The sequence below is a fragment of the Pseudophryne corroboree genome, chromosome 9 (assembly GCF_028390025.1).
Source record: "Pseudophryne corroboree isolate aPseCor3 chromosome 9, aPseCor3.hap2, whole genome shotgun sequence".
In the NCBI taxonomy this organism is placed as follows: domain Eukaryota; kingdom Metazoa; phylum Chordata; class Amphibia; order Anura; family Myobatrachidae; genus Pseudophryne; species Pseudophryne corroboree.
In genome coordinates, this window is record NC_086452.1 from 396,453,665 (window position 1) to 396,469,242 (window position 15,578).

Here is a 15,578-nt window from a genome sequence, read left to right on the forward strand (position 1 = left end):
GGATTTTGGAAATCCAAGGGCAAGATTCATACCAGCCACACCATTCACACCGTATAACATGGGATACACGAACCAGTCAACAGTATGAAACAAAACCAGTATCAGTCCAAAACTGATCCAGACTGAAAACATAACCCTTATGTAAGCAACAACTATATACAAGTCTTACAGGATGTTGTCCGCACTGGGACGGGCGCCCAGCATCCTCTACGGACTAGGAGAAAAAGATTTACCGGTAGGTTTAAAATCTTATTTTCTCTTACGTCCTAGAGGATGCTGGGGACTCCGTAAGGACCATGGGGTTTATACCAAAGCTCCAAACCGGGCGGGAGAGTGCGGATGACTCTGCAGCACCGATTGAGCAAACGCGAGGTCCTCATCAGCCAGGGTATCAAACTTGTAGAATTTTGCAAAAGTGTTTGAACCCGACCAAGTAGCTGCTCGGCAAAGCTGTAATGCCGAGACGCCTCGGACAGCCGCCCAAGAAGAGCCCACCTTCCTAGTGGAATGGGCCTATACCGAATTTGGTAACGGCAATCCAGCCGTAGAATGAGCCTGCTGAATCGTGTTACAGATCCAGTGAGCGATGGTCTGCTTAGAAGCAGGAGCGCCAACCTTGTTGGCTGCATACAGGACAAACAGAGCCTCTGTATACATAAATTTTTAAGGCCCTGACCACATCCAGGGACTTGGAGTCCTCCAAGTCATCCGTAGCCACGGGCACCACAATAGGTTGGTTCAAATGAAATGAAGAAACCACCTTAGGTAAAAATTGAGGACGAGTCCTCAACTCTGCTCGATCCACATGGAAAATTAAATAGGTGCTCTTGTGTGACAAGGCCGCCAATTCGGACACCCGCCTTGCAGATGACAAGGCCAATAACATGACCACCTTCCAAGTGAGAAATTTTAATTCCACCGTTTGAAGAGGCTCAAACCAGTGAGATTTTAGGAACCTTAACACCACGTTAAGGTCCCAAGGCGCCACAGGGGGCACAAAAGGAGGCTGGATGTGCAGCACTCCCTTCACAAAAGTCTGAACTTCTGGGAGAGAAGCCAATTCCTTTTGAAAGAAAATGTATAAGGCCGAAACCTGAACCTTAATGGAGCCTAACTTTAGGCCCAAATTCACTCCAGTTTGCAGAAAGTGGAGAAAAAGGCCCAGATGGAATTCTTCCGGAGGAGCAGTCCTGGCTTCGCACCAAGATACATACTTCCTCCAGATACGGTGATAATGTGTCGATGTCACCTCCTTCCTAGCCTTTATCAGAGTAGGAATGACCTCATCCGGAATGCCCTTTTTTGCTAGGATCCTTCGTTCAACAGCCATGCCGTCAAACGCAGTGGCGGTAAGTCCTGGAACAGACAGGGAAGACCTGTTACAACAAGGGCCCTGAGAGGAAGAGGCCACGGATCTTCTGTGAGCATTTCCTGCAGATCCAGATACCAGGCCCTTCGAGGCCAATCTGGAACAATGAGAATTGTCTGAATCCCTCTTCGTCTTATGATTCTCAGTATCTTTGAGATGAGAGGAAGAGGAGGAAAACACATAGACCGACTGGAACACCCACGGTGTCACCAGGGCGTCCACTGCTACCGCCTGAGGGTCCCTTGACCTGGCGCAATATCTCGGAAGTTTCTTGTTGAGGCGTGAAGTCATTATGTCTATTTGAGGCAGTCCCCACTGACTTGCAATCTCTGCGAAGACTTCCTGATGAAGTCCCCACTCTCCTGGATGCAGATCGTGTCTGCTTAGGAAGCCTGCCTCCCAGTTGTCCACTCCCGGAATGAAGACTGCTGACAAGAACGCTTACATGACTCTCCGCCCATCGAAGAATCTTTGAGGCTTCTGCCATTGCCACTCTGCTCCTTGTGCCGCCTTGGCGGTTTACATGAGCCACTGCTGTGATGTTGTCTGATCTGTAGATGTGACCCGGACCACTTGTCCAGAAGGTCCCACTGAAAAGTCCTAGCATGGAACCTGCCGAATGGAATGGCCTCGTAAGACGCCACCATCTTTCCCAGAACTCGAGTGCAGTGATGTACAGACACCCTGTCTGGCTTTAACAGGTCCCTGACCAAGCTCTGAAGTTCCTGGGCCTTTTCCTTCGGGAGAAAGATCCTCTTTTGTTCCGTGTCCAGAATCATGCCTAAGAAGGGCAATCGGGTCGTTGGAACTAACTATGACTTCGGTAGATTGAGAAACCAACCGTGTTGTTGCAACACCCTCAGGGAGAGAGATACGCTGTCCAGCAACTGTTCTCTCGATCTCGCTTTTATCAGGAGATCGTCCAAGTATGGGATAATTGTGACACCCTGCTTGCGCAGGAGCACCATCATCTCTGCCATTAATTTGGTAAAAATCCTCGGGGCCGTGGAAAGCCCAAACGGCAACGTCTGAAATTGGTAATGACAATCCTGCACAACAAATCTCAGGAACGCCTGATGAGGTTGATATATGGGGACATGAAGGTATGCATCCTTTATGTCTAGGACACCATATAATCGCCCCCTTCCAGACTTGCGATGACCGCTCTGAGCGATTCCATCTTGAACTTGAACCTCTTTAAGTATAGGTTTAAGGATTTTAAATTCAGAATGGTTCTGACCGAACCGTCCGGTTTCGGGACCACAAACAGGGTTGAGTAATAGCCCATCCCCTGCTGCAGCAGGGGAACTTTGACCACCACTTGTTGAAGGCACAACTTTTGAATTGCTGCCAAAACTACCTCCCTCTCTGGGGAAGAAGTCTGCAGTGCCGATTTGAAAAACTGGCGAGGAGGCACCTCTTCGAATTCCAGCTTGTACCCCTGGGAAACAATGTCTATTGCCCAGGGATCCACCTGAGAGTGAACCCAGACTTGGCTGAAAAGACGAAGACGTGCCCCCACAGGAGCGGACGCCCCCAGTGGAGCCCCAGCGTCATGCGGTGGATTTAGTAGAAGCCGGGGAGGACTTTTGTTCCTGGGAACTGGCTGTAGCTGGCAGCTTTTTCCCTTTGCCCTTACCTCTGGCAAGAAAGGAAGATCCCCGAGCTCTCTTGGATTTATGCGACCGAAAGGACTGCATCTGATAATGTGGCGCTTTCTTAGGCTGTGAGGAAACATAAGGTAAAAAGGTTGATTTACCTGCAGTAGCCGTGGAAACTAGGTCCGCGAGACCTTCCCCAAACAATTCCTCACCCTTGTAAGGCAAAACCTCCATATGCCGTTTCGAGTCGGCATCACCCGACCACTGTCGGGTCCACAGTGCTCGCCTGGCAGAAATCACCATAGCGTTCGCTCTGGACCCCAGTATGCCCACATCCCTCTGAGCCTCTCTCATATAAAGGACCGCATCCTTAATATGGCCCAGGGTCAATAAAATAGTTTCCTTATCCATCGTATCCATATCAGCAGATAAGGTATCGGTCCACGCTATTACAGCGCTACAAACCCAAGCCGACGCTATTGCCGGCCTGAGTAATGTACCGGTATGTGTGTAAATCGACTTCAAGGTAGTTTCCTGCTTGCGATCAGCAGGATCCCTGAGGGCAGCGGTATCCTGAGACGGCAGCGCCACCTTTTTGGAAAGGCGTGTCAAAGCTTTGTCCATCCTTGGGGAGGATTCCCACCGTATCCTGTCCTTTATCGGGAAAGGATACGCCATAAGAATCCTTTTGGGAATCTGCAGTTTCTTGTCTGGAGTTTCCCAAGCACTTTCAAATAACTCATTTAATTCAAAAGAAGGTGGAAAAGTAACCTCAGGCTTCTTTTCTTTGAACATGTGGATCTTTGATTTAGGTACAGCGGGGTCATCTAGAATATGCAGCACATCCTTTATAGCAATAATCATATAATGAATACTCTGTCAATTTTGTCTGCAACCTTGCATCATCATAATCGACAATGGATTCAGAATCCGTGTCGGTATCTGTCGACTACCGAAGAAAGTGGGCGTTTTTGAGACCCAGAAGGCCCCTGTGACATACGGAAAGGCAGGGCATGACCCCCTGTACCGTCCCTGGACTCTGCTTTGTCCAAACGTTTGTGCAATAAATTCACATTTGCATTTAAAATATTCCACATATCCATCCAGTCATGTGTCGGCGTTGCCGACAGAGACACCACACTCATGCGCTCCACCTCATCCCTAGGAGAGCCTTCCGCTTCAGACATGCCGACACGCACGTTCCGACAGCACACACTCAGGGAAAGCTCTAATCTGGAGACAGTTCTCCCACAAGGCCCCTTGGAGAGAGAGTATGCCAGCACACACCCAGCGCCAATAACCCTGGAAAAAATTACCCAGATACAGCGCTTCTTTATATATGTACTGCGCCAAATTATGTCGTGTGTCTCCCCCCCCCCCCCCCTTCTTTAAAACCCTCTGTCACCGGTAATCAGCAGGGGAGAGTCCGGGGAGCCAGCTTCTCAGCGTGTGCTGTGGAGAAAATGGCGCTGGCGAGTGCTGAGGGAGAAGCCCCGCCCCCTCAGTGGCGGTGTGTGTGTGTGTGTGTGTGTGTGTGTATATATATATACATATACATATACATATATATATATAGCCAGTCTTAGAGGTATACATTGCTGCCCAGGGCGAAGCCCGCGCCCTGCACCCAACAGTGTGCGCTGTGTGTGTTCAGTGAGGGAGCAATGGCGCGCAGCGTTACCACCACGCGTTACCTCAGTGAAGCTCTGAAGTCTTCTGCCGCCTTTGAAGTCTTCTGTCTTCCTATACTCACCCGGCTTCTATCTTCCGGCTCTGCGAGGAGGACGGCGGTGCGGCTCCGGGACGAACCGCTAGGGAAGACCTGCGTTCTGACTCCCTCTGGAGCTAATGGTGTCCAGTAGCCTAAGAAGCAGAGCCTATCACTTAAGTAGGTCTGCTTCTCTCTCCTCAGTCCCACGGTGCAGGGAGCCTGTTGCCAGCAGGTCTCCCTGAAAATAAAAAACCTAACAAAATACTTTCTTCCAGGAAGCTCAGGAGAGCTCCCTGTAGTGCACCCAGTCTCCTCTGGGCACAGTCTTAAACTAAGGTCTGGAGGAGGGGCATAGAGGGAGGAGCCAGTGCACACCCATACCTAAACTTCTTTTTTAGTGCCCATGTCTCCTGCGGAGCCCGTCTATTACCCATGGTCCTTACGGAGTCCCCAGCATCCTCTAGGACGTAAGAGAAAGGAAGGAAAAAAAAAAAAGAAAAAAAAAAGGCTATAAAATGAATAGCTTGAAAATGACCATTGAGCTATAAGCACTATAACAGCCTGGTTTGTTTTTCAGCTGAAAAATTAGCGCTGACAATTGGATACTGCCCCATGCTTTTAACTAACTTAACATAAAGAGTAAAAAAAACTAGGATAGACTATATGGGGTATATGCAATTGCGGTCAAACTCCGGTTGCAATTCGACCGTTTTTAAATTCGACATTCACATACCCTCCCGCCGGGTCCCGAATTCGACATATTCAATAAAAAACGGATTTGACAGTCCCGCTGTCGAAAAACGGACCAATTGACGATAGTGTGCGTCCTGGATTCGACTTCATGGACGGCACAAAAGTGTGTAAAAAATCCAGGAAAAAAAAAAAAGTGTGGGGTCCCCCCTCCTAAGCATAACCAGCCTCGGGCTCTTTGAGCCGGTTCTGGCTGTAAAAATACGGGGGGGGGGGGGGGGGGGATGACAGGGGATCCCCCGTATTTTCACACCAGCACCGGGCTCCACTAGCTGGAGAGATAATGCCACAGCTGGGGGACACTTATATCGGTCCCTGTGGCCGTGGCATTAAATCCCCAACTAGTCACCCCTGGCCGGGGTACCCTGGAGGAGTGGGGACTCCTTAAATCAAGGGGTCCCCCCCCCTCCAGCTACACAAGGGCCAGGGGTGAAGCCCAAGGCTGTCCCCCCCATCCAAGGGCTGCAGATGGGAGGCTGATAGCCAAGTGACAAAATAAAGAATATTGTTTTTTGTAGCAGAACTACAAGTCCCAAGCAAGCCTCCCCCACAAGCTGGTACTTGGAGAACCACAAGTACCAGCATGCGGGGGGGAAACGTGCCCGCTGGTACCTGTAGTTCTACTGCAAAAAAAATACCCAAATAAATACAGTACACAGACCAGTGTTCGTTAATTGACAGCGGTGACTCAAAAAAACAAAAACGCAGGGTCCCACAGGACGCGCTCTGACCAATCAGCAGGGCTGTCCGTCACTTTAACTTTCCAATGGCAGAGAAAGGGGAGGAGACCATGGAGAGCGTGATCTCCCGCCTTCCCCTCTCTGCTCTGTACGGGACCCGGCCGGAACATCCAGACCGCTGTGTGGCTGGGGGCAGTCATCTCCGGCCGGGCATGAAGCTCTGCCACATCGGTCAGCGGAGGAAGCCGTTCGAGGGATCAAGACCGGGGCAGCGGCCGGTGGCTGGGGGCACTGGCGCACGTAGGGGAAATGTTGTGTGCTCTGAGTACCTACCCCCCGCAAGTCCGATCCATGCTGCACCGATAGTTTATTTCTTCAGATGCAGCCGCAGTGAGGCACTCGGGGCTTTAGAATCAGGGTTCGCGGCAGGGGGGTAGCCATGGAGTTTTAGGAAAGCTGCTGCATAGCAAACTGTAGCTTTTTACAGCGCAGCAGCTGACTGACTGCACTCCTGTCCTCAGCTCCGGACACAGGGTGAGACTGCGGCACCAGTGAGTGAAGTGGGTGGTGGCTCATCTTGCTGTAGGGGTGACTGGGGGTCTGTGGTGGTAGCTGCAACTTGTAAGTGCTGTACCCGGCGCAGTGTGTATAACGTGCTGTACCCGGCGCAGTGTGTATAACGTGCTGTACCCGGCGCAGTGTGTATAACGTGCTGTACCCGGCGCAGTGTGTATAACGTGCTGTACCCGGCGCAGTGTGTATAACGTGCTGTACCCGGCGCAGTGTGTATAACGTGCTGTACCCGGCGCAAAGTGTATGACGTGCTGTACCTGGCGCAAAGTGTATGACGTGCTGTTCCTGGTGCAAAGTGTATGACGTGCTGTTCCTGGAGCAAAGTGTATGACGTGCTGTACCTGGAGCAAAGTGTATGACGTGCTCTACCTGGTGCAATGTGTATAAGCGGCACTACTGTGCGGTGTAATGTGAATTGACACTATTATGTGGTCACGCCCCTTCCCTATGAAGCCACGCCCTAAAATTTTGCAGCGCGCCTACGATGCGCACTACCTATGCTTTAAGGTCTGAGTGGTGGAACACCAATTCACTTTCTGCCTAAGGGCACCAAAATGTCTAGTTACAGCTCTGGTGCAGGGTGTCCTGCATGCTACACAGCCCAGCAGCACTGTCACCCCCATCCCCCCATCTTGCAACACTTTTGTAGTGTCCAAACAAGATTAAAATTAATAAGAACCTTCATTCCGATGGTACCCAGAAAAAGACCGGAAGGACCCCAATTTTTAAAAGTGAAGGGTCCCTGGGACCTACTTTTTTTTTGGCTCAGCGCGATCACTGCAGACACCGTGATAGTAAAAATAAGAATTTACTTACTTACCGATAATTCTATTTCTCGTAGTCCGTAGTGGATGCTGGGAACTCCGTAAGGACCATGGGGAATAGCGGCTCCGCAGGAGACTGGGCACAAAAGTAAAAGCTTTAGGACTACCTGGTGTGCACTGGCTCCTCCCCCTATGACCCTCCTCCAAGCCTCAGTTAGGATACTGTGCCCGGACGAGCGTACACAATAAGGAAGGATTTTGAATCCCGGGTAAGACTCATACCAGCCACACCAATCACACCGTACAACCTGTGATCTGAACCCAGTTAACAGCACGATAACAGAGGAGCCTCTGAAAAGATGGCTCACAACAATAATAACCCGATTTAGTTAACAATAACTATGTACAAGTATTGCAGACAATCCGCACTTGGGATGGGCGCCCAGCATCCACTACGGACTACGAGAAATAGAATTATCGGTAAGTAAATTCTTATTTTCTCTGACGTCCTAGTGGATGCTGGGAACTCCGTAAGGACCATGGGGATTATACCAAAGCTCCCAAACGGGCGGTAGAGTGTGGATGACTCTGCAGCACCGAATGAGAGAACTCCAGGTCCTCCTCAGCCAGGGTATCAAATTTGTAGAATTTAGCAAACGTGTTTGCCCCTGACCAAGTAGCTGCTCGGCAAAGTTGTAAAGCCGAGACCCCTCGGGCAGCCGCCCAAGATGAGCCCACTTTCCTTGTGGAATGGGCTTTTACAGATTTTGGCTGTGGCAGGCCTGCCACAGAATGTGCAAGCTGAATTGTACTACAAATCCAACGAGCAATAGTCTGCTTAGAAGCAGGAGCACCCAGCTTGTTGGGTGCATACAGGATAAACAGCGAGTCAGATTTTCTGACTCCAGCCATCCTGGAACATATATTTTCAGGGCCCTGACAACGTCTAGCAACTTGGAGTCCTCCAAGTCCCTAGTAGCCGCAGGCACCACCATAGGTTGGTTCAGGTGAAACGCTGAAACCACCTTAGGGAGAAACTGAGGACGAGTCCTCAATTCCTCCCTGTCCGAATGGAAAATCAGATAAGGGCTTTTACAGGATAAAAGCGCCAATTCTGACAAGCGCCTGGCCCAGGCCAGGGCCAACAGCATGACCACCTTCCATGTGAGATATTTTAACTCCACAGATTTAAGTGGTTCAAACCAATGTGACTTTTGGAACCCAAAAACTACATTGAGATCCCAAGGTGCCACTGGAGGCACAAAAGGAGGCTGTATATACAGTACCCCTTTTACAAACGTCTGAACTTCAGGGACTGAAGCTAGTTCTTTTTGGAAGAAAATTGACAGGGCCGAAATTTGAACCTTAATGGACCCCAATTTCAGGCCCATAGACACTCCTGTTTGCAGGAAATGTAGGAATCGACCCAGTTGAAATTCCTCCGTCGGGCCTTACTGGCCTCGCACCACGCAACATATTTTCGCCAAATGCGGTGATAATGTTTTGCGGTTACATCCTTCCTGGCTTTGATCAGGATAGGGATGACTTCATCCGGAATGCCTTTCTCCTTCAGGATCCGGCGTTCAACCGCCATGCCGTCAAACGCAGCCGCGGTAAGTCTTGGAACAGACAGGGTCCTTGCTGGAGCAGGTCCCTTCTTAGAGGTAGAGGCCACGAATCCTCCGTGAGCATCTCTTGAAGTTCCGGTTACCAAGTCCTTCTTGGCCAATCCGGAGCCACGAATATAGTGCTTACTCCTCTCCATCTTATAATTCTCAGTACCTTGGGTATGAGAGGCAGAGGAGGGAACACATACACTGACTGGTACACCCACTGTGTTACCAGAGCGTCTACAGCTATTGCCTGAGGGTCCCTTGACCTGGCGCAATACTTGTCGAGTTTTATAAACATGTGGAAGACTTCTGGGTGAAGTCACCACTCTCCCGGGTGGGGGTCGTGTCTGCTGAGGAAGTCTGCTTCCCAGTTGTCCACTCCCAGAATGAATACTGCTGACAGTGCTATCCATGATTTTCCGCCCAGCGAAGAATCCTTGCAGCTTCTGCCTTGCCCTCCTGCTTCTTGTGTCACCCTGTCTGTTTACGTGGGTGACTGCCGTGATGTTGTCCAAATGGATCAACTCCGGGTGACCTTGAAGCAGAGGTCTTGCTGAGCTTAGAGCATTGTAAATGGCCCTTAGCTTCAGGATATTTATGTGAAGTGATGTCTCCAGGCTTGACCATAAGCTCTGGAAATTCCTTCCCTGTGTGACTGCTCCCCAGCCTCGCAGGCTGGCATCCGTGGTCACCAGGACCCAGTCCTGAATGTCGAATCTGCGGCCCTCTAGAAGAGGAGCACTCTGCAACCACCACAGGAGAGACACCCTTGTGCTTGGTGACAGGGTTATCCGCTGATGCATCTGAAGATGCGACCCGGACCATTTGTCCAGCAGGTCCCACTGGAAAGTTCTTGCGTGGAATCTGCCGAATGGGATTGCTTCGTAGGAAGCCACCATTTTTCCCAGAACCCTTTCATTGATGTACTGAGACTTGGCTCGGTTATAGGAGGTTCCCGACTAGCTCTGATAACTCCCTGACTTTCTCCTCCGGGAGAAACACCTTTTTCTGGACTGTGTCCAGGATCATCCCTAGGAACAGAAGACGAGTCGTCGGAATCAGCTGCGATTTTGGAATATTGAGAATCCAATCGTGCTGCCGCAACACTACCTTGCTACACCGACCTCCAACTGTTCCCTGGATCTTACCCTTATCAGGGAATCGTCCAAGTAAGGGATAACTAAAATTCCCTTCCTTCGAAAGAGTATCATCATTTCGGCCATTACCTTGGTAAAGATCCGGGGTGCCGTGGACCATCCATACGGCAGCGTCTGAAACGGATAGTGACAGTTCTGTACCACAAACCTGAGGTACCCTTGGTGAGAAGGGTAAATTAGGACATGAAGGTAAGCATCCTTGATGTCCCGAGACATCATGTAGTCCCCTTCTTCCAGGTTCGCAATCATTTAGAGCCCCTGACGGCCTATGAGACGTCTGGACAGGCACAAGCTGAGTAGCCGGCTGTCTCATGTCAACCACTGTCTTTTATACAGAGCTGACACCGTCACGTAATTCCTTCCAACAGTTCATCCACTCAGGTGTCGACCCCCTAGGGGGTGACATCACTATTACAGGCAATCTGCTCCGTCTCCACATCATTTTTCTCCTCATACATGTCGACACAAACGTACCGACACACAGCACACACACAGGGAATGCTCTGATAGAGGACAGGACCCCACTAGCCCTTTGGGGAGACAGGGAGAGTTTGCCAGCACACACCAGAGCGCTATATATATATATATATATATATATATATATATATATATATATTTATTTATTTATTTATTTATTTTTCCCCTTATAGCTGCTGTATTGTTTATACTGCGCCTAATAAGTGCCCCCCTCTCTTTTTTAACCCTTTCTATAGTGTAGTGACTGCAGGGGAGAGCCAGGGAGCTTCCCTCCAACGGAGCTGTGAGGGAAAATGGCGCCAGTGTGCTGAGGAGATAGGCTCCGCCCCCTTCACGGCGGCCTTATCTCCCGTTTTTCTGTGTATTCTGGCAGGGGTTAAATGCATCCATATAGCCCAGGAGCTATATGTGATGCATTTTTCGCCATCCAAGGTGTTTTTATTGCGTCTCAGGGCGCCCCCCCCCCCAGCGCCCTGCACCCTCAGTGACCGGAGTGTGAAGTGTGCTGAGAGCAATGGCGCACAGCTGCGGTGCTGTGCGCTACCTTGTTGAAGACAGGACGTCTTCTGCCGCCGATTTTCCGGACCTCTTCTGTCTTCTGGCTCTGTAAGGGGGCCGGCGGCGCGGCTTTGGGACCCATCCATGGCTGGGCCTGTGATCGTCCCTCTGGAGCTAATGTCCAGTAGCCTAAGAAGCCCAATCCACTCTGCACGCAGGTGAGTTCGCTTCTTCTCCCCTTAGTCCCTCGATGCAGTGAGCCTGTTGCCAGCAGGACTCACTGAAAATAAAAAACCTAACTTAAACTTTTTCACTAAGCAGCTCAGGAGAGCCACCTAGTGTGCACCCTTCTCGTTCGGGCACAAAAATCTAACTGAGGCTTGGAGGAGGGTCATAGGGGGAGGAGCCAGTGCACACCAGGTAGTCCTAAAGCTTTTACTTTTGTGCCCAGTCTCCTGCGGAGCCGCTATTCCCCATGGTCCTTACGGAGTTCCCAGCATCCACTAGGACGTCAGAGAAACTTTATTACATACATGCACGCCGACACACACATTCTTACCTATGTTGACACTCCGACTCGGTCCCCTTCTCCAAGTAGAATCCACGGGGTACCTGAAAATAAAATTATACTCACCAAAATCCAGTGTAGATCTGTACTCTTCTACTTTTAATCCTCGTACTTAGCAAAAAAACAAAACGAAAATCCCGGACCACGCACTGAAAGGGGTCCCATGTTTACACATGGGACCCCTTTCCCCGAATGCCGGGACCCCCCGTGACTCCTGTCACAGAGGGTCCCTTCAGCCAATCAGGGAGCGCCACGTCTGAGCTGTCAGACGGCGCATAGCACTATGCCGCTCCATTATATTCAATGGTGTGAACTTTGCGGTCAGCAGTGAGGTTACTCGCGGTCAACCGCTGACCGCAAGAATGGGCATTTTCTGACTTACCACTGCACTGTATTGAATACACAGAGCTAATACTGGGCACTATTCAACTGTAATCGAACTGAATCAAGCCCAATGGTATGAAGCCCTGCAGGGATCTCTTGCACAAGTATTGCTAAGGCCCAGCTCTAAATGCAAAGCAAGAAAATTCTCATATTGGAGCAGACTACTGGATACTGATCTCAGAGCCAGGACTACTGCAACATGAAGAAATAAACTTTGGGGGCAGGGAATTCAATTAGCCGTGGAACTTAACCCAGGAGCTAAGAGTCTGCGGTAAGTGCCAAGAGCTATTAAAATTATATCCACGGTAAACCCTGCAGCTAACACACAGATTTCCAGATTAAGTGCTCAGAGATACGTGATGACCATGCGCAGTATAACCAGGTGGTGCACTTTACACATATATTTCTGTTCACACTCTGCATTAAGTGCACCCTCTGGGGTTACCGCAGGCATTAACTGAATAGCTCTAGGCACTTAACCAGATAAGATAAAAGCCCATGGTAAATCCCGCAGCTAGCTGAATTACCTCATTAACCCCTTCGGTGGTATGCACGGAAATCTTCCGGGCTAACCAGTGCTGGCTACACCAAGAGATTTCCATGCATACTACCTCCCGATTCCCTGGGGACAGCCATGCAGCGTGCACAGCACCCAGGAAATGGCATACTCTATTGTGGAGTTTAGCCCGCCCCCCAGGACTCCTATTGGCCGGGGGTGGGCTTAGCTGTAAAATGGCTAATGCCGATTCCCGCACGCCGCAATACCCTCACCCTGCCCAGTCACTCGCCCTCCCCCCCCCCCCCATACACACACCTTTCTTTCTCTCTCTCCTCCCCCACCAATTTAAACACACACCCTCCAGGGTGTTTTTGAATTGAAAACTCACCACTGAAGGGGTTAAAGGTAGGGAGGCCAATCCCGGGATCAGCGGGATCCCGGGATTTGGGCCCAAAAATGCCGGGATTCACGGGATTACATTGCGCATGCGCGGGAGGGTGTGTGTAAGTAATACTACTTAAAATTAGGCGGGCGGCAGCCATAGATAAACACTGAACGCGGCGGCACTTCAAAAGTAGCGCCGGCCGCCAGCCAATCAGAGCTGGCGGATCGGCAGCCAATCAGGGAAGCTGCCGTAGCAGCGGCAGCCAATCAGGAGCGACTGCTGCGGCCGCTTCCCTGATTGGCTGCCGGTCCGCCAGCTCTGGTTGGCTGGCGGCCGGCGCTTCATTTGAAATGCCGCTGCGCTCAGCGTTTATCTATGGCTTACGCCCGCTTAATAGTAAGTGGTATTACTTTCACCCACCTTCTCTCCGTGCAGTGCTAACAGACTCCCTCCAGCGCCGCTACCTGCACCAACCCTCCCTGCTACCTGTATGTATGGACGGCAGCACAGCACCACTTCTTGTGTTCTCTATGCTGAATGTAAATCTTGGTATATGTCCTTATTCTGTATGTATGGACGGCAGCACTGCATAGTTCTTGTGTCCCAGTATTCTGAGTATAAATGTCAGTATGTTATTCTATATGTATGGACGGCAGCACCGCTACCTACACCCTCCCGCACAGCTACCTACACCCTCCCGCACAGCTACCTACACCCTCCCTCCCTTCCGCGCCGCTACCTAAACCCTCCCGCACCGCTACCTACCCTCCAGTGCTGCTCCCTACACCCTTTTTCACTGATCCCTACTGCCCCGGATTGGCCTCCCTAGTTAAAGGGATTTATTCATGTTGCATGCACTTCAGAACCATTCCACAGTTCCAGTCCCTGCACCTAATATTTCCTGTCCGTGTCACCGCAGACGCACATACACCTAATATTGCCTGTCCATGTCACTGCAGACGTACTGTATGAGATTATCAAACAAAACCTTTCCTCTGTATTGGTCAGAAGTCAATGTTTGTTTGACAGTGAGTTACTCACCAATTGTTGGGATGGTTGTGACAATCTCGCCTAACTTCAGCTTGTACAGGATTGTTGTTTTACCGGCAGCATCAAGGCCAACTGCAGAGAGATAAGAACATGGCATCAATACAAATTTGCATAATATGCACATAGGCTAGTGGTATATTGCTTCAATATACTATACAGTTGTGATCCCATACCTGCCCACGGACAGTGGTTAATACACTATGGAATAAACAGAAGTAGTATGCTGAATGTTTCCCATTCATGTCAGGGCTCTGCAAGGAATAAGTAGTCTCATGAAGGGGTTTTTTTTTTTTTTTTTTATCAACCTGTGGATGCCTAAATGGGCCAAATATTTCTATGCAACAGTGCCACGAGCCCTGGCTGGCATATCTTAGTGGCTATGCCAGTGGTACCCCACACTCTACGACCGCCCAAATTGTGCATACCAGCCTAGGCTGTCAATACAGCTGGTTTTGTTTTTTCCTTTTACAGACAAAAAGGCCCATTGCTGATGATCGTCGGATCTTATATGGAGGAGAAGCAGCGGCCACAAATAAGCCCTCTAAGAGGCGCCTATAAGGCTACTTCCACTACCTCTCCTGTTCTGCCTTTCCACACGTAGGAGGCACGCAATACGCATGTACATCCAAGTCTGCGTACATATGGAGGACTCCCTTTACTGCACATCTAACTCTACATGACCCCCACACAGCCGAAATAAATGATAGCAAAGTAAATGTCAGTCATCTTTGGTTTCACAGCCCCACTCAGCAAATACTATTTCCCACACCCAGTGCCAAACAAAACGTTTTAGACCTGTGTGGCTGACAAAAAGCTAAGAAGCGTACACTGAATAATATCACGGACAGCAGGAACGCAGATTATATTACTGGCTCAGCACTTTATTTCTGTGCACAGGACTGAAGTACTGTGCGGTCAGATCAGGGCAGGCCCAGATTCAGGACAAGCACTGCAGGCAAATCAGCTATTCCTCAGTCACAAGCCAGCTGATCAATAAGAACTTACATGATACAGAGCCCTGCCCTGAAGTAAACAGGACAAAGCATTAACAAAATGTTTGATCTATTTTAGTAATAACCCTTTGGAAACAACCTGTGTTATTATCACTGTACTGGATTAAAATAAGAATTTACTTACCGATAATTCTATTTCTCATAGTCCGTAGTGGATGCTGGGAACTCCGTAAGGACCATGGGGAATAGCGGCTCCGCAGGAGACTGGGCACAAAAGTAAAGCTTTAGGACTACCTGGTGTGCACTGGCTCCTCCCCCTATGACCCTCCTCCAAGCCTCAGTTAGGATACTGTGCCCGGACGAGCGTACACAATAAGGAAGGATTTATGAATCCCGGGTAAGACTCATACCAGCCACACCGATCACACCGTACAACCTGTGATCTGAATCCAGTTAACAGCATGATAACAGAGGAGCCTCTGGAAAGATGGCTCACAACCACAATAACCCGATTTTTGTAACAATAACTATGTACAAGTATTGCAG

General features: G+C 49.9%; 1 protein-coding gene across 1 annotated transcript in view; it reads right to left on the reverse strand.

Annotated features, from left to right (window-relative positions):
• Positions 1 to 15,578, reverse strand: part of ARF4 (ADP ribosylation factor 4) — a 51,723-nt gene that overhangs the window by 17,118 nt on the left and 19,027 nt on the right. Inside the window, exon 2 of the mRNA XM_063940860.1 lies at positions 14,071 to 14,151. Coding sequence (XP_063796930.1) covers positions 14,071 to 14,151 — 81 coding nt within the window. The remainder of the gene's footprint in view (positions 1 to 14,070; positions 14,152 to 15,578) is intronic.